The sequence below is a fragment of the Microtus pennsylvanicus genome, chromosome 11 (assembly GCF_037038515.1).
Source record: "Microtus pennsylvanicus isolate mMicPen1 chromosome 11, mMicPen1.hap1, whole genome shotgun sequence".
Taxonomy (NCBI): Eukaryota; Metazoa; Chordata; class Mammalia; order Rodentia; family Cricetidae; genus Microtus; species Microtus pennsylvanicus.
In genome coordinates this window covers 21,801,439-21,829,250 of record NC_134589.1, presented here as the reverse complement: position 1 = coordinate 21,829,250, position 27,812 = coordinate 21,801,439, and the positions used below count along the sequence as shown (strand labels likewise).

Here is a 27,812-nt window from a genome sequence, read left to right as displayed (position 1 = left end):
CTTGGTTGCTAAGAGACAGGACTGCTACAAGCCCGACGGAGGTTCTCTCCTGCCTCCTTCCCTTTCCGGATGAGCTTCAATTTCCAAAATTCTGGTGACCATGTCCGACGGCGAAGCTGAAATCTTGCGAAGCACCTTTCCCTCTTACATGGCAGAGGGCGAGAGGTTGTACCTGTGCGGGAACTATTCTAAGGCTGCCCAGAGCTTCAGCAACGTGAGTCGCGCTTAAACCTATCATTGCTTAGCCTTCCTCCTTCCTCGTCCTCCCCCTTTTCTCTCCCCTTCTCTGCCTCCTCCCCCCACTCCTCCCTCCTTTTTTTTTTGCTTCCCCCCCCCTTCTCCTCCCTCCCTCCCTCCTGTCCCTTCTAAGATAGGGTCTTGTTCTATAGACCAGGGTGGTCTCAAACTTGCAACAGTCTCGAGCCTGAGTGATGATTGCGGGTGTGTGTCACCCTCGGAAAATGGTCTCCTCATGTACTTCGGAGGCCAGTTCCCTATCTTGCAGTTGACCTGGAGAGCTAGAACACCACTACCTGGCTCAACACCTTATTTATGTATTTATTTATTTAGAAAGACTTTTTTTGTGTGTGTGTGTGAGTGCCTGTATGTATGCATGGATGCTTGGCTGTTTGTATACCACATGCATGCCTGGTGCCTGTGGAAGCCAGAAGAGAGCCTTGGATCCCCTAGAACTGGAATTACAGGCAGTTTTGTGCCATCACCCAGTGCTGGGATCCAGACCTGGGTCCTCTGCAAGAGTAGTAAGTGCCATTAACCAATGAACCATCTCTATTTTAAAAATAGTCCCTCCACCACCATTTCAAATTCTTTTTACGGGTATGGGTGTTTTGCCTGTGTGTATATGCACATACCACATACATACGTTGCTCTTGGAGGACAGAAGAGAACATCAGATCCTCCGGAACTGGAGTTACCAAGGATTGAGCTACCATTTGGGTGCTGGGACTCGAACATGTGTCCTCTGGAAGAGCAACCTTTGCTCTTGTCTCCAGCCCCACCCCCTCCATTTTTTATCCCTGGTAGTGTGGGGTCCTGATGATGCCTTGATAATCCACGTCGTGTCTAATATTCCTGGTTGCTGTCACAAGAACGCTGGCCTTGCCGGGCGGTGGTGGCGCACGCCTTTAATCCCAACCAGCACTCTGGAGGCAGAGGCAGGCAGATCTCTGTGAGTTCGAGGTCAGCCTGGTCTATAAGAGCTAGTGCTAGGACAGGCACCAAAGCTACAGAGAAACCTTGTCTCAAAACAAAACAAAACAAAAAACCGAAAGAAAGAAAGAAAGAAAGAAAGAAAGAAAGAAAGAAAGAAAGAGGGAGGAAGGGGAAGAAAGAAAGAAAGAGAGAAGGAGAGAGGGAGGGGAAGAAAGAAAGAAAGAAAGAAAGAGGGAAGGAGGGAGGGAGGGGAAGAAAGAAAGAAAGAAAGAAAGAAAGAAAGAAAGAAGTCACTGAAGTTAGTATATTGTAGTAACCTTACTAAAAAATGGCACCTTTGCACTCCAAAGGGATTGGGAGTTGTTTTAGGGTACGAACCAAACTGCACAGCTATGGGGAAGGGGTTGTTACTAACGTCACTCCACTTTGTAGATGAGGAAGTTGATACTGGAGTTAGGTAACACACCCAAGGTCACTGCTCTGAACCAGCAGGTGGGGGAGGTAGAGCCTCAGAGCCAATCACTCAGACTCCAGTTGCCCGGGGTGCCAATCTCCACACTGTAAAGTGTTCTTACAACCTTTTCCTTTTGCTGGAGATGCAGTTTAGTTGATAGAGTGTTTGCTTCCTATGCATGAGGCCCTGGTTTGGATTCTACTTAAAACTGAGCACTTGGCAGGTAGAGACAGGAGAAACAGAGATTTAAGAGAAGCCGTGGCTACTTAGTTCAAGACCAGCTTGGGATAGTGGAGACCCTGCCTCAAAAACAAAATTACAGCTGGGCATTGGTGGCTCATGCCTTTAATCCCAGCACTCAGGAGGCAGAGGCAGATAGATCTCTGTGAGTTTGAGGCCAGCCTGGTCTACAAGAGCTAGTTTCAGTACAGGCTACAAAAGCTACAAAGAAACTCTGTCTTGGCCGGGCGGTGGTGGCGCACGCCTTTAATCCCAGCACTCAGGAGGCAGAGGCAGGTGGATCTCTGTGAGTTTGAGGCCAGCCTGGTCTACAAGAGCTAGTTCCAGGACAGGCTCCAAAACCACAGAGAAATCCTGTCTTGAAAAACCAAAAAAAAAGAGAGAAAAAAAAAAGAAACCCTGTCTTGAAAAGCCAAAAATAAGTATATAAATAAATAAAAATTACAATTTCCTTTACCATGTTTTTTCCCCCTGTGGTCTTGGGACTCACACCCTCCCACATGCCAGGCAATCGCTCTTCTGCTGAGCAACATGACCAGTTGATACCCTGCATCTAATTTCTTTTTGTTTGTTTTTCAGGTCAGGGTTTCTCTGTGTAGTCCTGGCCATCCTGGAACTTGTTCTGTAGATCAGGCTACCTCGATCTCAGAAATGCACCTGCCTGTGCCTCCAGAGTGCACCACCGCACCCAGTTCTACTTATTTCAAAGGGTAGAGCAGGAGAGCATGGTGGCACTTGGAATCTCAGTACTCAGGAAACTGAGACAGGAGGGTTTCGAGTTTGGGGTCAGCCTGGGCTACACAATGAATTCAAGACAAGCCTGGGCTAAATAGTAAAGCTGTTTCAAAAGAACCAAGTTAAAACAAACAAAGAAAAACAACCAACGGTTGGGAGGCAGAGGCAGGTGGATCTCTGTGAATTCAAGGCAAGGCCAGCCTGCTCTACAAATGGAGTTCCAGGGCAGCCAGAGCTGTTGTCACACAGAGAAACCTGGTCTCAAAAAAAAAAACAGAAAAAACAAACAAAATCCCTTAAACGGGGACTAGAGAGATGGCCCTGCAGTTAAGAGCACTAGTTGCTCTTCCAGAGAAAAGTTCACATCTGCCTATAACTCTGGTTCCAGGGGATCTCGCATCCTCACACAAACATACGTGCAGACAAAACACCAATACACGTAAAATAAAAATAAATAAATTAAAAAAACAACAACCCTTAAATAAAGTGTCAACCCACTAACCAAACCCAAGACTTCCGTAAAGTTGAGCTTCTCAGCTGTTCCCCAGTCTTCTGCCTCTCCCCCAAGTCACACCCTTCAAGAGAAATGATGCCCAGATAGGCAGACTGAGTTCTGGAGCCCTGCCCCCTCCCAGTCCCCTCTTCCCCCAGAGCTATCTGGTCCTGGAGCAGCCTAAACAGAAAGCGAAGATGACCCCAAGGGCAGGTAGCTTTGAGAGAGAAGCCCTCCCATTCTAGGAAAGACCACAGCCGCTTCCTCTTCCTAGAAAAGAAGGAAGGTGCCGGAGAGGGCAGACTCGGCCTGAAGCCCAGGGGATGCCCGTCTGATGCCTGCCTTTCCTAGAACCGGAGGCCTTCCCAGGCATAGTCACCTTCCCTCGGGCCAATGTTCCCTTTCTGTCCTGGCTGCTCCAGGACTAGGACTCAGTCAGAGGTGACAGGACGTAGCCCGGGTGTGATGACCCACACTTGTAGGTCTAGCCCCCGAAGGAGGCTGAGGCAGGACGATCAGGGGCAGCCCCAGCTACATAAAGAGTCTGAAGCCATCCTGGACAATGAAACAAACAAGCTGGGCTGGGCAAATGGCTCAGGGGATAAAGGATCTTTTGACCTGACCAAGCCTGGTGAGCTGAGTTAAAGTCTTGAGCAGACTGTTGCTCTCTGACCCGCTGTTGCACGTGCTCACAAAGGCAAACACTCACAAAATTAATTAAAAAACAAAAGAGGTGGCAGGATATGGGGAGTGAGGGAAGTGCCTGTCGTACTAGGAATTCCCAGACGGCTTCTGTCTTCCTCATGTTTCCATCTCCCCCAACAGTGATAATTCTCAGTTTGCCACATTAAGAAAGAAAGAAAAAGAAGAAGAAGGCTCAAGCCAGGGGTGATGGCATGCATCTGTAATCCCAGCTACTCGAAAAGACTGAAGAAATAAGAGAAGGGCTGGGTATGGGGACGCGTGCCTATAACCCCAGCACCCGCAAGGTAGAACCAAGAAGATGACAGTGTTTGAGCCTAGCCTGGTTCATCTACATAGCAAGCTGCAGGCCAGGCAAGGCCACAGTGTAAAACCATCTCTCCCAACCAAACAACAACAGAACAACAAATGGGGGGGGTGGGGGGGACGGACAAGACTTTAGGTTAGGGGTGTAACTCAGTATTTGTGAAGTCCTGGGTTCTGTTCCTTGCACACAAAGGCTAGTGGATGAATAACCCAAGTTTCAGATGATCCTGACATCTATTTTTTTGTTTTGTTTTGGTTTTTGGTTTTTCAAGACAAGGTTTCTCTGTAGCTTTAGAGCCTGTCCTGGAACTAGCTCTTGTAGACCAGGCTGGCCTCAAACTCATAGAAATCCTCCTGCCTCTGCCTCCTGAGTACTGGGATTAAAGGCGTGCTCCACTGCCGCTGCACCTGAAATCTATTTTATTTGCACTAGATTTTGATAATTATATTGAGAATGGTATGCAACCGACTGAGATTTGCTATTGAGCTTGGTATACACAAACCACCTTGCTGGAATGAGCTAGAAGTAACTGGCAGACAGTCATAAAGCCTCGGCATAACCAACTCCTACGTCTCAACCAGCGGCTTCCTTAGTAGCTGAGATTCAGCTTTCTCCAAAACCAGCCCACATGCAGCTAGATAGATATTCATGTTCACTGAGCAGAGACTGCGTTGGACGGCTTGCGTCTGATGAGACTCAGAGGCCGGTGTACTGACCTGAAAGGGTCCCTGCGGAACTGCTGGAGCTGTGGGCTGCCCTCTCGGGTCAGGCTGCTGCCTTGCTCTTCCTGGCATTTGCCCATCAGAGCGCTTCTTTTGCCAGGCTCTTCACCTTCAAAGCGGAGATAAGAACTGCCTGGTGGCCCGCTCCAAGTGCTACCTGAAGATGGGAGACTTGGAGAAATCCTTGAATGACGCCGAGGCCTCGCTGCAGAGTGACCCAACGTTCTGCAAGGTGACTGCTGGGTGGGAGGACTCGGCCTTGCTTTCGCCATTTCCACTATTACAGCAGACTCCAGGTCCTGGTAGCTTAAGAACCAGCTGGATCGCTTAGTGTCTGGTGCCCTTTTCTCCTCAGTACTTGCTCCCTGCATCTTTCGTATTCCAACCTTGACCTCCAGTCTGAGACCCTTCCATTCTACCACACAAGCCCTTTTAGCTTTTGTCTCTCCATCTGGAATTGGCTGTCTTTCATTCCAGGGGATTTTACAGAAGGCTGAGACCCTGTACACCATGGGAGACTTTGAATTTGCCTTGGTGTTCTATCATCGGGGCTACAAACTGAGACCTGATCGGGAATTCAAGGTTGGAATTCAAAAAGCCCAGGAAGCCATCAACAACTCAGTGGGAAGTGAGTGAGCGAGGGGCTGCGCCCTAAAATCCAGGAAGGTGTGGGGAAGAGGTCTGAGGTGCGGAGCAGCGCAGGCAGCTGCCGCCCCACCGGGAAGTCTCTCACTTGGATTTGGCTGCTGCTGCTGCCACAGATTAAATTCTGTCTGTCCGTGGAGTGACTTTCTAGCCCTGCTAGGAGGGCTGCTCTGAAGTTGTCCTTTCTGGAGTCTGAAGTCATTCCTAGGCTAGAGCAGGATCCTGAGTCCAGCTTTTCTGAGGCTGGCTCCGCCCCTATCATACAAGTACCAACCAGTGGCTTTATCTGTCAGCTCCACAGCAGAGGGAAGCAGGAGGTGAGGGAGAGCTCGTCCCTGTGAATGCAGAGCAGAGCGTGGAGGGAGATGACATGTGACTGTGTCTCCCTGAATCCTGCATCCCCCCTTTATTTGGAAATTTGGCTGCCGTGGCCTGGGGCCAGTGGGGGCCTGCTAGTGTCTAAGAGAGCGTTTCACCAAACGTCCTGCACCATTTGTGTGTTCGGGTGGCTGGAGCCAGCTCTGCCACAGCCTCTGCCACCTCCTTGCCAAAGGCAGCCATTTCCACATTAAAGTATGTGATAGGTCGTGCCTGAGAGGTTTTGGCCCAGCTGAGTCCCCGCCTCTGTCCTGCAGGTCCTTCTTCAATTAAACTGGAGAACAAAGGAGACCTCTCCTTCTTAAGCAAACAAGCTGAGGTAAGGTGCCTGATTCTGAGGTCTCCCGTGCCTTCCAAATACTACTGCCTAGGAACTTTTCCCTTCTGCCCGGTACGGGCTGCCGTGAGATTCTGCCCCGGCTCCAGAGGTAACGTGGGAACCCAGCTATGCCCAACCGAGCACATTTCACGGTTCTCAGCCCGTAGTCGGAGGAGCAGGACGCTGGGGTCTTAGACTCTCAGTCCAGACTGCGTACTCCGCGCCACTGGACGTTGCTCCGTTTTCCAGAGTAAGAAAGCCCAACAGAAGCCGCCACCTGTGAAGCAGCTGCTACACAACACCAAGCTCGAAACCAAGCGGAAGGGTTCACTCAAGAGCGAGAAGACCATCCGGCAGCTGCTCGGGGAGCTGTACGTGGACAAGGAGTACCTGGAAAAGCTCCTTCTGGATGAAGGTCTCTGACCCGTTGTGGCCAGCAGGGCTGGGGCAGTGCAAACCCCGGGTGGGTTCTTACGGCACAGCCTGCCGCGGAATGCTCCTGCCACACACCCGTGGCTAGGTTTGATAGTGTTCTCCCCTGACTCAAGTCACACAAAATGAGACTAGGCAACACGACGGCTCACATCTGAACCCGAGAGGTCCACGTTCAGGGTCACTGCTTCTAAGTACGTGGGATCCTTTGTTGACTTTCCATCACTGTGACAGAACACCTGAGATAATCAGCCTGTAAGAAGGAAAGATATGGGTCTGGCGTGGTGGCCCAGACCTTTAATCTCTGCAGAGACAAAGGCAGAGGCAGGTGGATGTCTGTGAGTTTGTGAGGCCAGCCTGGTCTATGCAGCAAGTTCCTGGACAGTCAGGGCTAAATCGTGAGACCCTGTTTCCAAAAAAAAAAAAAAAAAAGTTTTATTTCTGCTTAAGTTTCAGAGATTTCATAGTCAGGAATTGAGGTAACTCCACTGTCTTGGGGCCTGAGGCGAGACAGACCATTGCAGTGAGGAGCAGCTAGTAGGACAGAGGTGACCCATGACTGGGACGTAATGACAGAGGAGGGGCCAGAGATTCCGAGATCCCCTGCTCAAAGGCAGGCCCCCAACAGCCTAAACTACCTTCCTTTCAATAGGCTCCACCTCCTTAAGGTTCTTCCACCTTGTCCCAGTGGTTCGCTGGCTAGGCACCAGGCCTTCACTACACAGGCCGTTGAGGGAGGGACATTCAATATGCAAATACCCACTGCCACATGCAAGCAGTGGGGAAAGGAACCTGATGGACGGGTGCTGGGATCTGGCACGTTAGTACCGCTCGTCCTGAACGTCACCGGGTCTCTCCCTCGTTTCATAGATGAGGAACTAGAACTCACTGAATGTCCAAGGTGACAACAATCAAGTGGTGTCCTCGTCACTAGAACCCCGCCCAGTACACTTTGCTGACAGAGCTCTGAAATATAACACCCCCCACTAACCTGGGGGTGAACTGATAAGCCTGGGGGCAGGGGAGTCACCTTGGAAACAAATGCCTCTCTCCAGAACTGGTTTCCTAAGGCCATCTGCAGGGTTCTCAGCGGGGGTTGTTGCACAGGGCTTTACTGCGGGCACATCTCCTTGGTAACAAGCCTGAAGGCTTCCTGCTCTCCAGAGGACCTGCTGAGGAGGGCAGGAGTGACCTGAGCAGTGGTCTTGCATCACTGCTGTTGGCTCTAACCTCTGACCACACTGTAGACAGGATGAAAGCATTCCCCTATGGCTCCCAGCATGCACTGGCTTACTTGGCTCCTGGCTACCTGATAAGGACTGGCTTTGTGGGCCAAGTTTTACATTCAGGCTCCCCTTTTTTGCTGAGGACACAGCTTGAAAGGAGGGAGCCCCAAGTAAAGGCTTCTCAGAGTTGTCCAGGTGACCCTTCTTGTCCCAAGAATGTGCCTCTGACCTACTTCCTCCTGGCTCAGTTAGACCCTTTCCACCCCACCCACATACTCCCTCTTCCCTCACGGTTACTACAATAACAGGCAGAGGTCCTCCCAGGCCCTAGAGCAGGGACTCCAATCCTGGAATAGGTGACGCCCTTACATGTGTGTTCTCAGTGACGCCCCTTCAAACCCCTTTCCCTGCAGACCTCATCAAAGGCACCATCAAGGGTGGAGTGACTGTGGAGGATCTCATCATGACCGGCATCAACTACCTGGATACCCGTAGCAACTTCTGGAGGCAGCAAAAGCCCATCTACGCCAGGGAGCGAGACCGGAAGCTCATGCAAGAGAAGTGGCTAAGGGACCGGAAACGCAGTCCCTCGCAGACAGCCCACTACATCCTCAAGAGCCTGGAGGACATTGACATGTGTGGGTAGCATTCCCAGGGCAAGGGGAGGAAGCGACGCGATAGCCTGCGCTCTGGCTTCTGCTGACCCATGGATGGAAACTATCTGGGAGGAGAGGGGTCAGCCCATCAGCAGCGAGGAGGCTGCCCTCACCTCCTTGTCACCTCCTTCTCTTCCCAGTGTTGACCAGTGGCAGTGCCGAAGGGAGCCTTCAAAAGGCTGAGAAAGTGCTTAAGAAGGTTCTGGAATGGAACAAAGATGAGGTGCCGAACAAGGATGAACTGGTTGGGAACTTGTACAGCTGCATAGGCAACGCCCAGATTGAACTGGGGCAGATGGTGGCTGCCTTGCAGAGTCACAGAAAGGACCTGGAGATCGCCAAAGAATAGTAAGTGCCCTAGGGTGGCCAAGGTCCCTAGGCCTCCCTTTGCCAGGGTTGCCCATAGCTTCGTTCCCATTTTCTGTCCTGCAGGGAAGGCCTGAGGTAGAGTCCAGTGGAAGCAGGGGTTGAGTACTCAAGACTGAAGGCAGAAAGCAAACCTACGCTGGTAGCTTTTTTTTTTCCTTCCATACAATGACTCAAATTTCCAAGGAGCTCCCAACAGGTCCCTGGCATACCAGATATTTCTAGCATTGGGGAACATAGCAATGACCAGATAGATATAGGTTTGGATATCTGACAAAAAGTGGCGTAGCTATTGAAATTACAATTGTGATCCTGTTAAAAAGTACACGGGTGGGGGGGGGGAATGCCTGGGCAGGGTGTGTGTTAGTGCATGCAGCATGCTGGCCCTGAGGAAGGCCTGAGTCTAGTGGAAGCTTCAGGATGGAGTGGGAAAGGGGCCAAGAGGAAGTTGGATCAAGTCAAGCAGAATTTCGTGAGCCATGTGGTCCCCCAGAGGATAAGGCCTAGAGTCCAGCAGAGCTGACTGGGCAGTGGGACCTTAGGCAAGGCCTGCGGCGGCTCTGTCTCAGTATTCCCACTCGGTGGAGTGGGCACGGCTGTTCCTGCGCTGGTGTGAAGGAGAAGGTAGACATAAAGTTACAGGCCAAGAACTTGAGACAGGGGAGCTGGGGATGTAGTTCAGCGGTAGAGCAACTGCCTGGCATGTTCAAGGCCTTGGGTTCAGATAGTCCCAGTTGACCTACAGAGACACACATACACATGCACGCACACACTCACAATACCATGCACAGGCGCACACACACCACATACACAGACACACACACCACACATACACACACACATCAGACATACCATACACATGCACACATACACACACACACCACACATACACCACACAGAAATATACCATACACATGTACAGAAACACACATAAGAAGAGCAGGGACCTGAGACTGTACCTAGTATTCATCTAACAGTGATACAAGTCGTCTCCCTCAAATAGGCCGCTATCAACCTGAAACATCCCGATGGAGCCATCACTTTCCGGGCATCCTGGGTTTGTTGTTGTTTTAATTTATTACATTTTATTTATTTATTTATTAATTCATTCATTCATTGTGCGTGTGCACTCATGTGTGCATGCGTGCCAGAGGATTTGTGCACTCAGGTGCAGTTGTGGGAAACCGGTTCTCTTCTTCTCCTATATGGGTCAACTCAGGCCATCAGGCAAGCAAGTCCCTTTACCCACTGAGCCACCGCCCCAGGCCTGAGCGTCCTGACTCTGCGTCAGTTGGGGTCGTTCATGGCTACAGTGTCCACTCACCCTCCCCTCCCCCGGTTCTGAGCTCGGTCTCCTGCCGCCCTGTGTGTTGTTCAGTTTTCCTTCACTGTGAGAAAGCATCTGAGGGAGCTGAAGGGAGTAAGGACTTTGCTCATGGCACCAGAGGGTTCCGTCCACTAAGACGGGCTCCACTGCTCTTGGGCTGGTGGCAAGGCTGAAACATCAGTGTGGGGAGCCGTGGAAAGCCTCTCCCTCAGTGGCCTGCAGCCAGGGATCAGGGAGAGAAAGGGCCAGGGATAAGAGAGTCAAAGGAACGCTCCTGGTGGCCCACTTCAGGTTCCACCTCTCAGTAGCCATCCTGGGAGAACCCATCAGTGGCTTGCTGGTGCTCTCCTGATCTAATCTCTTCTCTACAGCGCCACCAAGTGGGGACCCAGCTCTAATGCATGAGCCTTTTGGGGAAACTTCACGTTCAAAGTGGACTACCCCATTTTCACTCAGTGCCTCAGCCCTTAGCCACCACAGCCGGCTGCTCTCCCTGTTTGGGCGTCTCTCTCTTGCCGTTAGCACAGATTTCCAAGCCCTTTGTCTGAGGACTTTCTTCCCTGCTGACCAACACGGAAGTACCCAGCATGCATCATAACAGTACTGTCAACACTCCTAGAGATGGGCTCTTCCCGGAGACAACAGGCCATTGCTTTCTTGGGCATAGCCCCTCTGTTGCCTGTAGTGCCTGCCACTCACAGCCTTGAGCACAGTAGCTCCCGCCCTCTCCTCACTTAGCCACACCCTCAGTGCCATCCATTCCTGGGCGATTTCTAGCATGTTTCCAAGGGCTAAGGAAGATCATGCATCTAGAATGGAGCATAGGTGGGACGGACCCAGAGTTGGAGAGAGCTGTGTCGTTGGTTCCTAGCTCTGTCACTTAGAGCTGTGTGGATCTGAGCAGCCCATCACCTGTTTCTTCACCTGTACTGAAGGTCTAATAATACCACCTGACAGAGATCCTGACGGGAAAATAAGGCGTGTGTATTCTGAGGGTCTTAATCCCAGCACAGGAGGCAAAAGCAGGCACCTCTCTGTGAGTTCAAGGCTGCTCAGGGCTAAACAGACTCTGTCTCTAAAAGAAAAAAACACTGTGTTAACACCTCCCATATGTCTTCACTTTTTTCCTCACAAGCCCCAGACACGGATGTTTCACAGACTCCAAGGCATTCCTCTTTGAATGCCCTGTAGCAATCCCAGGTGTAACCAGTCTCACTCAGTCCCTTAAGTCTCTCCTGTACATCTTGGAATCCCTAAACCTTAGGCAGCCACTCCCTTGAGGAAGCCCAGGAGGTTCCTGAATACCTCCCTCCTGTTCTGGCCACCTGCCCTGGGCTTCCCAGGAAAGAACAACCCAGTGCTCACTGGCTGCTCCCCCCCATCTTCTTGCACTCAGCCTGGCTTTCTGGCCTGGAGCCATAGGAAGGATCCCAGCTTTGACTCTGCTTTTGCCTTCTCCCTGTCCTCAGAGCTTGCTCTGTCAAGCCACTACCGCTAATTCTTCAACTTTTAAATTAGGGTCTCACTCTAGGAAAGCTCTTGACCTTGAGTAGGGGTAGGGCTGGGAGAAGGGGTGTAGAGAGCCCACCTTGTTCCTCCCTGTCCACTGGTATCCTACCCTATTGGCCTTCTTAGATATTAGACTTTGGGAAGAGTCATTCTCTTATTAATCAGTCCTTGTCATGTAACAGGAGTGCCAAGTGACTGGGAACACAGCAGTGTTCTTGACAATGTCCCTTCCTTTTTTATTTTTGTATGTTTTGAGACAGGATTTTACTATGTAGCCCAGGCTGGCCTCCACCTCCTGATCCTCCTACCCCTCTCTCCCAGGAGCTGGGATCACAATTACAAGCACAGACCACTTGGCCTGGCTAACTAGTCCCTGCCTTTTCAGCATCTGTGAATGGGGCCTTACCTGGAAACCCTAGTCTAGGTGAATTCTGTGACGACTCACCGGTTAGCCAATGACTTTTCCAAGAGGCTTCTCATTACTCCAACCCTCATTTATTACTTGGGTGGATGTAGATTTGATTTACGTGCCTTCTTGCTGCCGGTAGTTTGTTGTTATTCTTGTTTTAATTGAGATAGGCTTTCAAGTAGCCCAGGTTAGCTTGAGCTCACTGGGGATGACTGTGAACTCCATAACCTCCTGTCTGTTGGGATCATGCCAGGATTATGTGGTGGCTGGGGATCAAATTCAGGGCCTTGTGTATGTCCCCAGGCCTTGCTATAAGTTTTTGATTGCTTTTTAAACTTTCCATGGTAGGCCTGGAACCTAGGCCTCATGCATTCTAACCAAGTACTCTAATATTGAGCTACATTTTTTTTTCGAGACAGGATTTCTCTGCGTAGCTTTGGACCCTGTACTGACACTTGCTCTGTAGACCAGGCTGGTCTCGAACTCACAGTGATCCTCTGCCTCCTGAGTGTTGGGATAAAAGGTTTGCACCATCACCGCCTGGCACAGTCTTCCTCTTCCTCCTTCTCCTCCTCCTCCTCCTCCTCCTCCTCCTCCTCCTCCTCCTCTTCTTCTTCTTTTCTCCTTCTCCTTCTTCCTTCTTTTTCTGAAACAGAGTCTCACTATGTAGTCCTAGCTCATCTAGAACTCATTGTATAGACCAATCTGGCTTCAAACTCAGAGTTCCACCCACCTCTATCTTTGGAGTCCTGGAATTAAAGACATAAAGGTATACACCACTGCTCTTGGCAGCTCTGATTAGTATTCTGAATAAATGAAGAAAGTGCCGTGTGATTGTCTATGCCCTCACACCAGAGCAGAGCAGCCACCCTTAACTTTGTGGTGGCTCTGGAGAGCCAACCTGTGTCCCTGTGTATGCTAGGCAGGCTCTACCACCGAGCCATACTCCCTAGCCCCAAGGGAGCCACTCTGGAAGGGAAACCTAACTCAGACAGACTATGAGGGCAGCTGGGGAAAAGTGTGGCTGAGGGTCCTTGGATGGAGACAGGCAGGAACACCCTACCAGAGGGAACTTAGGACAGGAGGCTGAGAGTGGACATGCAGAATGCAAGGACCATTCTTGGCAGAGAGATATGGGTGATTTGGGGACTGATTCTATGATGGGCTAGGGTCCAGGACCCTGGGCAATTGAAGCCAATAAGGGAGTTTGGTTTTCCAAAAGTTCTGCCATCCTGGGTTTAATTCAGAACTCTGGGGAAATCTCTCACCACCCCTCCCCCCTCACACTGTAGCACGAATTCTAATTGATCTTAATAGTAAGAACCTGGAGTCAGATATAGGGGTTAGCGCTGAAGATCAGAGATGCAGAGATATCAGCCACTAGAGAGTTCTTCCATCTACCAGTGCTCAGACCAAAGAGGTGATCCTGTCTCTATGAATCCTCAGAATCTGAAACTTCAGACTGCATCTGAGCTCCTGTCTCCTCCTGCCTTGTAGGCCTCTCTCTGCCCAGCCAAATCACTCCTGTCTCCACCTCCCTAGTGCTGGGATTAAAGGCGTGGGATCCCAAAATGCTAGGATCACCTTTGTGTGAGCTCTGTTTCTCTTTTAGACAAATTCAGTATTGTTAGTTCAGGGTGGCGTGAACTCACAGCAATCCGTCTGCCTCCGACTCCCAAGTGCTGGGTTTAAAGGTGTGTGCCACCACTGCCTGGCCTGTATGACTGACTAGTGGCTTACCTCTGCTTTGCTTTGAGTTTTGTTTTTGAAACAGGGTCTCATGTAGCCCAGGCTAACCTCAAACTCGCAGTCTAGCCACAGCTATCTCCAGACTCCTGATCCTTGTGCCTCAGCCTCTTGGGTGCTAGGATAACATTTGTGAACCAGGCTGTTTCTGTTTTAAAATGGTAGTCTTGCTGTGTAGCCTAGGCTGGCCTCAAACTCCCGGCTCAAGTGGTCCTTCTATCGTAGCCTCCTGGGTAGTCTGGAACTGCTGGCATGTGCCACCATGCCTGGCTCTGGCTCCACAGAAAGGTGCTGAAGAGAAAGGGAGGAGAGGCCAGCCTGCAACAGGAAAGAGCGAGGCGCAAGTGGAGCAGATCGCAGCTGAGGGGTGTTAAAAACAAACTGGAGTCAGTCATTCATGCCGAATTTCACATTGCTAAGCTGAAACTATGCTATCCAGTTGACCTGAGAAGAGGGCATTACAGAGATAACTGCCGTGTTTCGTAAACGGCCTACTTTTAATTGGCAAAATAACAAAGTCTCTCTCTGTATTAAGCCTTACATGAAAATAAAAAACTAACAGAAGTAACCTGATATTAATCAATCTGATTTTTCTATAATTCTGTCTCTGGGTCTCAGCCTTACATGGAAAGTAATTGGGAAAGAGCCATCCTCATCCATCCTCTTCCATCTTCTTCTTTTTCTTTCTTTTTTTTTTTTTTTTGGTTTTTCGAGACAGGGTTTCTCTGTGGTTTTGGAGCCTGTCCTGGAACTAGCTCTGTAGACCAGGCTGGTCTCGAACTCACAGAGATCCGCCTGCCTCTGCCTCCCGAGTGCTAGGATTAAAGGCGTGTGCCACCACCGCCCGGCCTCTTCCATCTTCTTTATTCTCTTTCATCTTTTTTGATTGTCTTCCATTTTCCACTATTCTCCACCCTCCTCCATCTTCCTCCATCCTCTTTGTTGCTTGCTTGTCTCTGTCTGTCTTTCTTTCTTTTTCTTTCTTTTCTTCATTCCTACCTCCTTCCTTCCCTCCCTCCCTCCCTCCTTCTTTCCTTCCCTTCCTCCCTCCCTCCTTCCCTCCTTCCTTCCCTCCTTCCCTTCCAGCCTTCCTCCTTCCCTCCTTCCCTTCCTCCCTCCCTCCTTCCCTCCCTCCCTCCCTTCCAGCCTTCCTCCTTCCCTCCTTCCTTCCTCCCTCCCTCCTTTCCTTCCTTCCTTCTTTCTTTTGTCTGGGAGGGTGGGATAAGAGGGGTGCGTTTCGGGGGAGGAGAGAGACTAGGATGGTGCAGATGGCAGCTGCTCTCTGTAGACATACTCCAGGACAGTGACAATGGAGAGAGCATGTCCAGCTCGATGCTCCGAGCCCAGTTCTCCCCATCCCCAATTTCCCTAACTTCCTGGCTGAATTTCTCCACCATTCCAATCCACAGGCCCGTCTGCTTGGCAAACTGGGCAGCCTGGGCCTGTAGGGTCTTCACCTCCTGGTACAGCTTTCTCTGGTTCATGAAGGCCTGGGTGGTAACCCACCAAAGCTTCCGTCATGCGGTTGCTACAGCGATAGCCCCTCACCTCCTTGTCTGTCATGTGTTCTTTGGCTGAGTTGGGCTGGGAGTGGGCACGACAGTCCCCTCCCCAGGACTGCAGGAGCTGGATTGGGTCTTGGCTCACTGTGTTTTCTGGAACCCTCTCTAGTTATGTATTCGTTCTACTCAGTTTACTGGAATAATTATTCTGTTTTGTCAAATGAAGCCTTGCCAGACTCTAGAACCAAACACAAAGCAAACCAAGATCTTTGAGCTCAGTTTTAATTGTTTCTTTTGACTGTGAGAGGTTTTTTTTTTTTAATTATTTGTGTATGTCTATGTGATTGTACATGTATATGTGTAGGGTGTGCGTGGAGGCCAGAAGGGGGTGTTGGGCATCCGCGTGTAGCGTGTAGGGCTCTTCACTTCTTTCTTTGAGAAAGTGTCTCTTCCTAAACTTGGGGCCTACTTTTCTTGTTCTGTGTGTGTGTGTGTGTGTGTGTGTGTGTGTGTATGTGTGTATGTGTGTGCAGGTATGCACATATGTTCATTCCATGGCTCCTATGCCCCTTCGGCATCTTCAGAGTCAGCAGCTTAGACCCACACAGACACGTTTTCCCCTCTGGCTCGGGAAAGTGCAGGGTCTTGCACGTGCTAAGCAAGCCCTATGTGACTGAGCTGACCCCCAGCACTCTGGCGTTTTCACTTCCCATGTCATAGACTTTTTTTCATACTCAACAATTAGCCCTTGTTAGGTTGCCCCTAATAGATTGTTTCTAAAATAAGAAACATTTTAATTGATGTTCTTGTTACATTATCTTGAGGTAAATTTTAGAAGGGAGAATTGTTGGACCAAAGGGATATCTTTGTAGGTTGTCAGCTCCGGTCAGACCCTTATGATGCCCATCTCAGGCTAAGGGTGCAGAGGGACCTGTGTGCCACAGCTCGGCCAGCCTGGAACTCGGAATTCCTGAAGTCAGGACCCCAGTGTCTGTCTTTTTCACCACAATGTCTGATTTTTACTTAATGGCTGTCTTTGCTGTTTCTCCACAGTGACCTTCCAGATGCAAAATCAAGAGCCCTTGACAATATTGGCAGAGTTTTTGCCAGAGTTGGGAAATTCCAGCAAGCCATTGACACGTGAGTAGTATAGACTGTCCCTTCCCCAGCCGGGACTGGGACTTCCTTCCCTCACACTGGAATTCCAGTCGGGGACATAACTCTGGCAAAGAGGCAGAAGCCTGGTGTGGCAGTCCATGCCAGGAATCCCAGTTACTTAGGAACCTGAGGTAGGAGCATCGCCAGGTGTTCTGGGCCAGGTAGAGCTGTGTAGCAAAACCCTATCTCAGGGCCAGGCGGGCGATGGTGCAAGCATTTTATCCCAGCACTCGGGAGGTAGAGGCAGGCAGATCTCTGTGAGTGCGAGGCCAGCCTGGTCTACAAAGTGGATTCCAGGACATCCAGGGCTACACAGAGAGACCCCGTCTCAGAAAAAAGAAAAAAAAAAAAAGCCGGGCGGTGGTGGCGCACGCCTTTAATCCCAGCACTCGGGAGGCAGAGGCAGTCGGATCTCAGTGAGTTCGAGACCAGCCTGGTCTACAGAGCTAGTTCCAGGACAGGCTCCAAAGCCACAGAGAAACCCTGTCTCGAAAAAACCAAAAAAAAAAAAAAAAAAAAAAAAAAAGAACCCTATGTCAAAAAGAAACGAGAGCCGGGCGGTGGTGGCGCACGCCTTTAATCCCAGCACTCGGGAGGCAGAGGCAGGCGGATTTCTGTGAGTTCGAGACCAGCCTGGTCTACAGAGCTAGTTCCAGGACAGGCTCCAAAACCGCAGAGAAACCCTGTCTCGAAAAACCAAAAAAAAAAAAAAAGAAACGAGGAGGAGGAGAGATGATGACGATGATGGGAAGGAAGGAGGACCAGATGACCTTGACTCCTGGCTCTGCTGGGTGACATTGACGTCCTAGTCTGGTCTGTTTGGTGTCATGGCCATATGGAACACCAGCGTGTTACCTTGTCAATCGCAACAAGTTTTCTTCCCCCCCCCCCCTCCCCGCCACTGACCGGCCACTTTAAAACATTTCTTCTTTTAAATTATCTTAGCTATAAAGTGTTCTGTTTGCATGCCTGTCTGTACAGATGGGCTTGGCGCTCAGGAAGGCCAAAAAAGGCCACAAGATCCCCCGGACTGGGGGCAAACATGAACTGCCATGTGGGTCCTGGGAATTAAACCTGGGTCCTCTAAAAGAGTGGACAATATTCCTAACCTCTGGGCCATCTCTCCAGTCTCTGACTAGCCACTTTTAAACTCTGATCTTCTCATTTATTTAGCTTTTTTCTTTTTTTTAATATTTATTTATTTATTATGTATACAATATTCTCTCTGCCTGCAGGCCAGAAGAGGGCACCAGACCTCATTAAAGATGGTTGTGAGCCACCATGTGGTTGCTGGGAATTGAACTTAGGACCTTTGGAAGAGCAGGCAATGCTCTTAACCACTGAGCCATCTCTCCAGCCCAGCTTTTTTCTTTTTATTAATTAAACTTTTTTATTTATTTTACATCCCTACTGCTTCTCTTCTCCTCCTCCATCCCCCCACCCCCATGGATCTTCTCATTTAAATGAGTCAGTGGAGGAGAACCAGCATTTTCTCAGAATCTCTGAGCTATCAGAAGCACCCCGAGTTCTCGGGCATGAGAGTTACTCGGCCTTGGGCTGATGAGATAGCTCAGAGGTGAAAGGTGCCTGCTACCAAGTTTAACAACTCAGGTTTGATCCCTGGGACCCACATGTGGAAGGAAAGAACCAGCAGAACCAGCTTTTGTCCTCTTAGCTCCACATCAAACCATGGCACCTGCGTGTTACACACACACACACACACACACACACACACACACACACATACACACACACATATATACACACACACAAAGTAACAATGTAAAAAATAAAATTAAAAGAAAAGAATTACTTGGTCTTGTCCCTGGTAATTCTAATTCTTTTGTTTGTTTGTTTAATTTTCAAGATAGGGTTTCTCTGTGTAGCCTTGGCTATACTTGCTCTGTGGACCAGGCTGGCCTCAAACTCAGAGAGAGCCACCTTCCTCTGCCTCCCGAGTGCTGGGATTAAGGACATCTGCCACCATCGCCCAGTTGGAAATTCTAATTCTAAACTGAAGGTCAGGACTCAAGAACTTACTTTAAAGAAAAATATTTATTTAGGGACTGGAGAGATGGCTTAGTGGTTAAGAGCACTGCCTACTCTTCCAAAGGTCCTGAGTTCAATTCCCAGCAGCCACATGGTGGCTCACAACTGTCTGTAATGAGATCTGGTGCCCTCTTCTGGCCTGCAGGCACACATGCAGACAGAATATTGATAATACTGTATACATAATAAATAAATCTTTTAAAAAATATTTATTTATTGTTAAGGTGTGTGTGTATGCACGTGTGTATGTTGTTTGCATGATGTGAGGCTGGGGAGAGGCCATGTGTGTCCCACTAAGCACATGTGATGACCAGAGGTCAACTTTGTGGAGTCAGAGCTCTCCGTCCAAATTTACAATGTTCTGGGGTCAGACTCGGGTCACCAGTCTTGTGTGGCAAGCTCCCTTCCCATGGGGCCGAGTCACCAGCTGGGAACCCATTTCTAGGCGACTCTTAATTTTGGAGCTGGTAGACCCAGCAACCTTCGAGACTTCCTTAGAGGCTTTTCCGTGGCTCTGTGACTGTGTGGCATCTCTGGGAACAGTATCTCGACTCTCCAGACAGCCTATTTGAGGTCTAACCCCGGAGTTGGTTATCTGCTCAGTGGGGTGGGTGTGCACAGCTCTAGGGAGCCTCAGATGCAGCCCAGACCCGGAGAACCAGTTCCTTGGGTGCAGGTACCCTTTCTGGAGGGACACTGTCCTTCAGACCTCTGACATCCGGTCACCAAGCATCCTCCCACATCACGTGGTTTGCTCTCCTGGTGCCCTTGGTGTCTAAAAGGGGAGTATGAGAGCCCTCCCACCCTCAATGTCATCTTGTAATAATGTGTTTCATAATAAATACACACTCATTGTTAAAATCCTAATTTGGAACATAAAAGTAGAGGGGAAAAAATTAGAACCACCATCCAAAGAAAAATATCTATTTCCTTCCTTCCTTCCTTCCTTCCTTCCTTCCTTCCTTCCTTCCTTCCTTCCTTCCTTCCTTCCTTCCTTCTTTCTTTCTTTCTTTCTTTCTTTCTTTCTTTCTTTCTTTCTTGTGATTGAAGTCTCACGTAGCCCAGGTTGGCCTTTGTAGTGAAGGCTGACCTTGAACTTTGGATCCTCCTCTACTATCAGACGGTGCCAGCGCTCCCCTTTTTCTGTGGTGGTGAGGCTGTACGCAGGGCTCCATGCGTGCTAGATGAGCGTTCTACCAACTGAGCCTCATCTCCAGCACCGTGGCTTTGGAGCCGGGCTCTCACTATGCAACCCGTGCTGGTCTTGAGCTCACCTAGTGGCTGAGGCAGCCTTAGGTACTGGGGTCACAGGGCTGAGCTACCACCTGCTCATCGTTCTTTGCATTCCAATCTTTGTTGTCTGTGCTGCTTTTCCTCCCCTAGAATTTTAGTTAGCGTTCTTTCTCTCTCCAGTGCTAGTGCTTGAACTTAGGCCCTTGTGCATGTTAGGTAAGTCCTCTGCCACTCGCTCAAATCCCCAGCCTTCCTTTTACTTCACGTTTGAAACACGGCTTCTCTGGGTTGTTCAGCCTGCCCTGGGATTCATGCTCTCCTGCCTTCTCCGCCCCAGTACTTGTGCTGACAGGTCTGTACCATTGAGCCTAACCTAGTAATTCTGAAGCTTTTCGTGCCATTTTAGTTGTTTTGATTGTTTTTTTAAATGTTTATTATGTAAGCCATGTGGTGGTGGCGTATGCCTTTAGTCTCAGCACTTGGGAGGCAAGGGCAGGTAGATCTCTGTGAGTTTGAAGGCAAAGTGAGTTCCAGGACATCTAGGGCTGTTACACAGAGAAACCCTGTCTCAAAAAACCAAATACACACATATGTATGTATGTATAAATATAAATATATATTTATTATGTATACAGTATATATATATATACACATATATATTTATTATGTATACAGTGTTCTGCCTGAAGGCCAGAAGAGGGCACCAGATCTCATTATAGATGGTAGTGAGCCACCATGTGGTCGCTGGGAATTGAACTCAGGACCTGTTGTTAGCCCTATCTCCAGCCCTGGTTGTTTTCTTACTGTTTGGTTTTTGTGGAGTGGAAATTAGAGTCTCATGTGTACTAGGCAATCGCTCTACCACTAAGCTACACCGCCCCCCCCCCCAGCTTTCGGGTACTCTTTTCAAACATTATTTTTCTTTTTTTTTTCTTTTTTTGGTTTTTCGAGACAGGGTTTCTCTGTGGCTTTGGAGCCTGTCCTGGAAGTAGCTCTGTAGACCAGGCTGGTCTCGAACTCACAGAGATCCACCTGCCTCTGCCTCCCGAGTGCTGGGATTAAAGGCGTGCGCCACCATCGCCCGGCCAAACATTATTTTTCAATGGTATACCAGATTTGATCCTGCAGATGTTACCAAAACACTTTGACAGCTTGGGAATAAATAGGTTGGTACTCACTAATTCCCTCTAGGCCAGAAAGAGTGAGTTTTATTCCGCGCCCACAGGAAGCCTGGGTCTGTTGTAGCTGAGTGCAGCGTTGGGAGGGAACTAACCCTGCTTCTTCTTCTTTCTCCAGGTGGGAGGAGAAGATTCCTCTGGCCAAAACCACCCTGGAGAAGACCTGGCTGTTCCATGAGATTGGGCGCTGTTACTTGGAGCTGGACCAGGCATGGCAAGCCCAGAGTTACGGTGAGAAGTCTCAGCAGTACGCCGAGGAGGAAGGGGACCTCGAGTGGCAGCTGAACGCTAGTGTTCTGGTGGCCCAGGCGCAAGGTACGAGTTCAGAGTCTCCCATCCTTCCCGTTTCTCCCCGCGTCAAGCCCAGCTGGGGCATGTGGATGGGAGTCCCCAGGGCCGAGCCTGCGGTCTGTGTTCACATTCTTGCCTTAATTAAGAACGAAGACAAGTCACTCCAGTATTTTTGTTTGTTTGTTTGCTTTTCCATTTGCTTGTTTTAATTAATTAATTTTCTCTTTTCAAGACAGGGTTTCTCTGTGCAGCCCTGGTTTATCCTGGCACTGAATCTGTAGACCAGGCTGACTTCGAACTCGGAGATCTGCCTGCCTCTGCCTCCCGAGTACTAGGATTAAAGGTGTGCGCCACCCTTGCCTGGCTTTGTTTTAATTTTTTTTTAAAGATTTATTTATTTATTACATCCATGTATGCCCTCAGGCCAGAAGAGGGCACCAGATGGTTGTGAGCCACCATGTGGTTGCTGGGAATTGAACTCAGGACCTTTGGAAGAGCAGTCAGTGCTCTTAACCTCTGAGCCATCTCTCCAGCCCCTGTTTTAATTTTTAAATAGTATTTTAATTACTTCTATGAAGACTTCACACACATATGTTTACCTCCCCTCCTCTAGTTCCTCACGGATCCAGCAGCACTTTTCCTCCTCATCTAACTTTGTGTTACCTTTTCGTTCTTAACCCACCAAATCCACTCGGTGTTGCTCAGCCAGTCTCCAGCGTGCGGCCTGCCCTAGAGTGTGAGCAACCTCCCAGGGGGACTTTCCACCTCCCAGCAGCTATCACAAGCCAGTAGCTCCTCAGCTAAGGGTGGGACGGACTTCGTACCCCCTCTTCCCCTCCATGCTGGCATCTTGCTTGAACTTGTCTGGTCTTGTGCTGGCTTGCCTAGCTGCTGCAGGTTTATCTGTACAACTGAGGGCGTCTGTGCTGACTTGCCAGTCACCCGATAGGGCTGCGAGGAGTGAGATCAGGTGAGGTCGGAGGGGCCACGGCACAACTGAGGCTGGCACCATTTTACTGAGAGCAATCAGACTTTATATACCTTTATCAGAAACGGAAAATAATGCCGATTGCCACGATCGATTCAGTTGTGGTTGCCAGCGAACAGTGAAGTTTGCAGGCCACACTGGGCGCACAAGATTAATGTCTAAGACCAATTGTCCTGTGAGGCCTTCATGCTTCCTTGACTCCTGAGGGAACACAGAGAGGAACATAAAGTAGCCTGAATGCTTCACTGCCTGAGGGCGTGTATCGGTCTCTCAGGAACTGGAAGGCACATTGTGCCCCAGGAGCCATGCACTCTAACCTGAGAAACCCGTGTGACGGTGACGTATGCCTCTCAAGGCAGCTAGACCAGGCCAACTCCGTGGTTCTCTGCATACAACTACCCTGTTGTATCCGGGAAATGCTGTTTCCTTGACGTCATTCACCTGGCTCTCACAGTCTGACTTCTCCCTCTTCCGTGAACGTCCTTGAGATTTGGGATTATTTAGATGTCCCATTTAGGCTCCCATTACACGCCATTTGTAATTTGTTACTCCGGGCACAAGTTCTATGCAGTCTGTTATCCTCTTCCTGTTGTGGGTCTCCGTGTTAACGGACATTTGCTGCAAGAAGAATCTTTTGAGAGATCTGCTGAGTCATCAGGAGTCTGTTGAAAGCTATGCTCATTTAGGGTCTGGGGATTGAACTCAGGACCTCTGGAATACCAGCCAGTGTTCTTCACCCCTAAGCCATCTCTCCAGCCCCAGATGGAGCTCTTTTTAAGGGCACAGATCTTTCACTCTGTCACTCTGAATCCGTCCGGTCTCGGCTCCAGCACTAACTGGCTGGCTGAGCTCCGCAGAGCCGCCTTTCTCCGCTCTATCAGAGGATGGAACTGGAAGTTCCAGCAGCTGTCTGTGGCACACACCCGCCTCTCCATGTCACCTTCCTTTCCAGGGGGATTATTATCGTTGTTGTCGTTCTGTGCATATGCTGTGTGGATGTGTGTGCAGAGGCCAGAGGAAGATATAGGATGTCAGTCTCTCCATTTCAGTCGGGTTGACTGGCAAATAAGCTCCTGGGGTCTACCTGCCTCCCAGTGTTGAGGCTGCAGGCACAGGTAGTACCTTTTCCATGGGTACTGAGGATTTGAACTCAGGTCCTCACACTTGCATCGCGAGTGCCTTTACCTCCCCATTTTGTTTTGTTTGTACTAAAAACAAACACAAAAACAAAAAACCATGAGACAGGGTCTTATGTGTCCCAGGCTGATCTTGAACTTGACAGCCAATCAGGACCTTATACTTCCCCTGCCTCAACCTCCTAGGTGTTGGGATTGCAGGCGTGTGCCACCAGTTTATGCAGTGTTGGGAGTCGAACCCAGGGCTTCATGCATGATAGGTAGGTATTCTACCAACTGAGCCATGCCCCCAGCCCTGCGTAGTGTTTTCAAAAAACTTAAAAGGTATCTAAGCCAGGCGATGGTGGTGCACGCCTTTAATCCCAGAACCAGGGAGGCAGAGGTAGGCGGATGTCTGTGAGTTCGAGGCCAGCCTCGTCTACAGAGTGAATTTCAGGATGGCCAGAATTAAACAAAACAAAACAAAAACTAAGAAGGATAGATTGCCTCTTCGGGAACCATGTTCAGATGCAGTTGCATTCCCCACCCTGGAGATACACGTTATGTGCGCTGTGCCTATCCTAAGATCTCTCCCCTCACTGACTTCTTTGTAGCGCCCAGGATCTTTAGTGTTCTCCCATGTCCCAGTCCTCAGTGCCACACAGACCAGGAATATGCTTCAGAGATGGGGCGGAGCAGCTCGGTGGTCACCCGGCCGGGGCTGATTCCAGCTCGCACAAACTTCTAATGGGTCCTGGGAGTGGTCAGGCAGGCCAGGGGCTCTGTCCAGCTACACACAGGGTCTCAGTTTGTTCTCTGCCTTCTCCCCTGTTCTCCAGTGAAGCTGAGAGACTTCGAGTCAGCTGTGAACAACTTTGAGAAGGCCCTGGAGAGAGCCAAGCTGGTCCACAACAACGAGGCTCAGCAGGCCATCATCAGTGTGAGCCTTTGTCACCTGCCGGGCTGGGGAAGGTGGCATGGGAGTGGGTGGTTGGGCCCTCAGCTCCCCTCGGCCTTCCCCAATGCTCACTACCCACTCGTCACAGGACACATGCTGGCCGGGGACTGGTTTTGCCCCCCCCCCACTGTCCATCTGGATAGCAGCCGATCCGAGTGGTTTTATTTGCAACAAACAAACAAACAAAACTTTGACCAAACACATTCACCTCTTTGATGTACTATGCACCCTGATACTTACTATTATCTTCTTATGTGTAATTAATTAATTAATTAATATGAGGTCTCTTTACATTGCCCGGGCTGGCCTCAACCTCAAGTGATCCTCCTGCCTCAGGCTCCAGAGTAGCTGGGACTGTAAGACTCTAAGTATAGCCTCTGCACTTTCCGTTTGCCTTTCTTTAATGCTGATTGACATTTTCTTTTTTCTTTTCTTTTCTTTTCTTTTTTTTTGAGGCAGGGTTTCTCTGTAACTTTGGAGCCTGTCCTGGAACTAGCTCTTGTAGACCAGGCTGGCCTCGAACTCACAGAAATGCGCCTGCCTCTGCCTCCTGAGTGCTGGGATTAAAGGCGTGCGCCACCACTGCCTGGCTGATTGTTTCTTCTCTATTTTTCCCTGTGTGTGTATGCATGTGTGCATGTGCGTGCTTGTAACCGCCCTACAGAAAGCACGAATATTTCCTGAGCACAGTTAGTAGGGACCACTGAATCCGTGTGTGGTCTGAGGGCTGTGGTTTATAAGCTTGGTGTGCTTGGGAAAACTGAGACAAAAGCATAATCCCTGGTTTGTGACTAGCATCATAAGGGACCCAGGGAGGTTCAGAGCGAGAGCCCTGGTCTCCTGGGAGTCAGAGCTGGAGGCTATCTCAGAGGCAGGGCCGAAGTTACCCTGAAGGCTAGGCAGTGTTTCGTTAACTGATCCTCAGTGGTTCTTTGTGGGACCAGATCTGAGATCCCTCACCCTCCTGTATCGCCATCTCCAGACCCAAAAGCTGACAGGGACCCTCAAACCATGCTGGAGAAGAGTAACCATGCCCACTGGGCCTCCAGTACACACATCCAGTACACACATCTAGTACACACATCCAGTACACACAACCAGTACACACAACCAGTACACACAACCAGTACACACATCCAGACCACACATCCAGAATATACAACCAGTACACACATCCAGAACACACATCCAGACCACACATGCAGGTACTGTGTCCAGTGACAGCCTCTGAGACAACCATGACACGAGAGAACTTCCTCGAGACCCCACAGAAAGCAGGGTCTGGACGATGCTTGTAATCCCAACTGAGGTAGAAGATTGTGAATTGCAGGAGGACCATGATTTTGAGACGAGCTTGGACTACATAGTGGGGCCCTATTTCAAAACAAACCAACCAGCCTGGTATGGTGGTGCATGCTTGTAATCCCAGCACTTGGAAAGCAGAGCAGGAGGATCAAGAATTTGAAGGCGGCCAGGGATTTTAAAAAAAAAAAAAGTTCACCAGCTCCTCTGCCTCCTCTGCCTTCCACAGGCCTTAGACGACGCCAACAAGGGCATCATTGAAGAACTTAAGAAAACTAACTACAGGGAGATACTCAGGGAAAAGGCGGAGAAACGTGAGTCCCTCCCCTGCCCTTCTCTCACAGCAGTCCTGCCAACTTGCCCGTCACCTCCCCAGGCCGGGGTGGCACTGCCCTCCGAGTCTGCTCATCTACCTAGTTGCCAGCAGCGGCTGCATCCTTTCTTGGGCCAGGACAGGGCGAGAATGCAGTTCACTTCAGCCAGGGTCTGCCCCCAGCCCAGCTGACCTGTGAATCGTTCTGCGGTCTCCGGGTTATTTATTCATTGTCTGGACAGTAGAGGGCAGTGTTGTCCAGCTTTTTACCTTGGGATGGCCGTGACCCTTTTAAGCCTCTATTGGCGACTTCCGCAGGAACCACTTCCAGGCAGAGCATGAAGGACACCCAGGAGGTGGTAGTGGCTTTTCTGTAATTATCAGAGACAAGTGGCAGGAACCTCGCTGGTCACAAGCAGCTATCCTGGGTGCCCCTCTTGTTTACAGCCTGCTCACATGTTTATAAGAGAACTCGGTGCTGATTGCTTTCCACAGACAAATAAAATGGTGGCAGGATGGGGACACTGGCGAAAAGAACCTGTGTCATTTCCTAGCACCTATGACCTATGCCATTTTTGTTAAGGGAAGGAGGATGCCTTTTGCATCCTTACCAGGGAAGGCGTGGTTGTGGGCACAGTGTGGTAGGCAGTGGCTGCTCTTGTGGCATGGACCAGGAAAAAGTACCAGTGTCTTTTCTCTGGTGCTTTTGGGCCAGACTGTCTTGGGTTCAAATTCTGATTTTGCTCTTGCTTGGAGGAAGATGATGGCGTCATTATCCCTTGTGTCAGTCTTGGGTTCCTGTGCAATCCCATGACAATGGAGGGGTACAATGTGCACAGCATCTCCCTAGATGTCAGGGCAGGACTGCCGTCAGGCCCTGAGCCATAACCAGTTCTACCCTTTTGGAAGCATGCTCTCGGGGCTTTGCTCCCAGAAGCCCAGGCCCCCAGAGGCCGAGTCACAGGAGATCTTCATCCTGCCCCCACCCCGTTCTGTTTCTCAGAGGAGGTCAATGCACTCATGGAGCTGTCCGGAGCATCGTCAGAGAAAGAATCCAGGCGAGCTCGAGACGAGCCAGAGAAGGTGATGAAACAGTGGGAAAGGGATCCCACGGAGAGCGAGAGAGATACCACGGACGATGAAGGGTCAAAGCAAGGGCTGCAGAGACCGGAGGAGCATGACAGCAAAGGTCCCAGAGAACTCACCGGAAAACTGTTAGGGGACGGTAGGTCACCAAAAGAGATAACCAGGAAAGAATCAAGGGAAATCTACAGGAGGCTCTCAGAAGACTCGGACCACACAATCTCAGACAATGTAAGCCTATCAGAGAAGAAAATGGACGCAGCCAGAGGGGAGGTTGAAATGTTGGAGAAAACAGAAGAAGACGAAAGGAAAAACTGAAATGCTTAACAGGAAAGGAATGAAGACTTGCTTAGCAGGCATTAGGTTCCGGAGGATGGTGTTCCCAGGTGAGATGCTTTTGATAGGAAAAACTGGGAGACTGACGCCTCCACGTCATCCCACGTGCCCCCCGTTTTCTCATTAAATATGTGTCTTAACTTCTACAAATCCGGTGTCATTGTGCCTCCTTCCTCCCCCTCATCCTCGGTAGGAAACTAGTGGAAGATTTGAGAGGGGTGGGTGGAGACACATGTGAGCCCCTGAGAGCCCAGATCACTGCAAAGATGGAGAGGGAAGGAAAGCCCTGGGAGCACGGGGGTTTCTGCTTGCTTCTCGGCCTTTGGCTCACTTTCCCCAGGACCTACTATGTGGAGGGTCCACGGCTTGGGGGTGGTGTTGGGGTGTACAGAAACCACAGCAGTGGGCCAGCTGAGCCCTAAGCCTTTCTCAGTTGGGCTTCTAAGCACACCTCCGTCAGAAGCAGA

General features: G+C 50.0%; 1 protein-coding gene across 1 annotated transcript; it reads left to right on the top strand.

The window, feature by feature from the left end:
- Positions 1–27,492, top strand: Odad4 (outer dynein arm docking complex subunit 4). Its single transcript, XM_075942190.1, has 12 exons — positions 1–214; positions 4,927–5,058; positions 5,304–5,454; positions 6,107–6,168; positions 6,418–6,583; positions 8,240–8,464; positions 8,623–8,830; positions 16,395–16,481; positions 21,078–21,274; positions 24,193–24,293; positions 25,843–25,927; positions 26,930–27,492. The coding sequence occupies exons 1-12, from the start codon at positions 101–103 to the stop codon at positions 27,325–27,327; spliced, it is 1,926 nt and encodes a 641-aa protein (XP_075798305.1). The 5' UTR covers positions 1–100; the 3' UTR covers positions 27,328–27,492.
- The last annotated feature ends 320 nt before the right edge of the window (positions 27,493–27,812 follow it).

Bases quoted from the DNA above. Each gene is read 5' to 3' on its own strand.
- Odad4 (XM_075942190.1), top strand. From the start codon at position 101: ATGTCCGACGGCGAAGCTGAAATCTTGCGAAGCACCTTTCCCTCTTAC. The intron at 5,059-5,303 runs GTGACTGCTGGG...CTTTCATTCCAG, and splicing joins GTGACCCAACGTTCTGCAAG to GGGATTTTACAGAAGGCTGA. The intron at 21,275-24,192 runs GTACGAGTTCAG...CCTGTTCTCCAG, and splicing joins TCTGGTGGCCCAGGCGCAAG to TGAAGCTGAGAGACTTCGAG.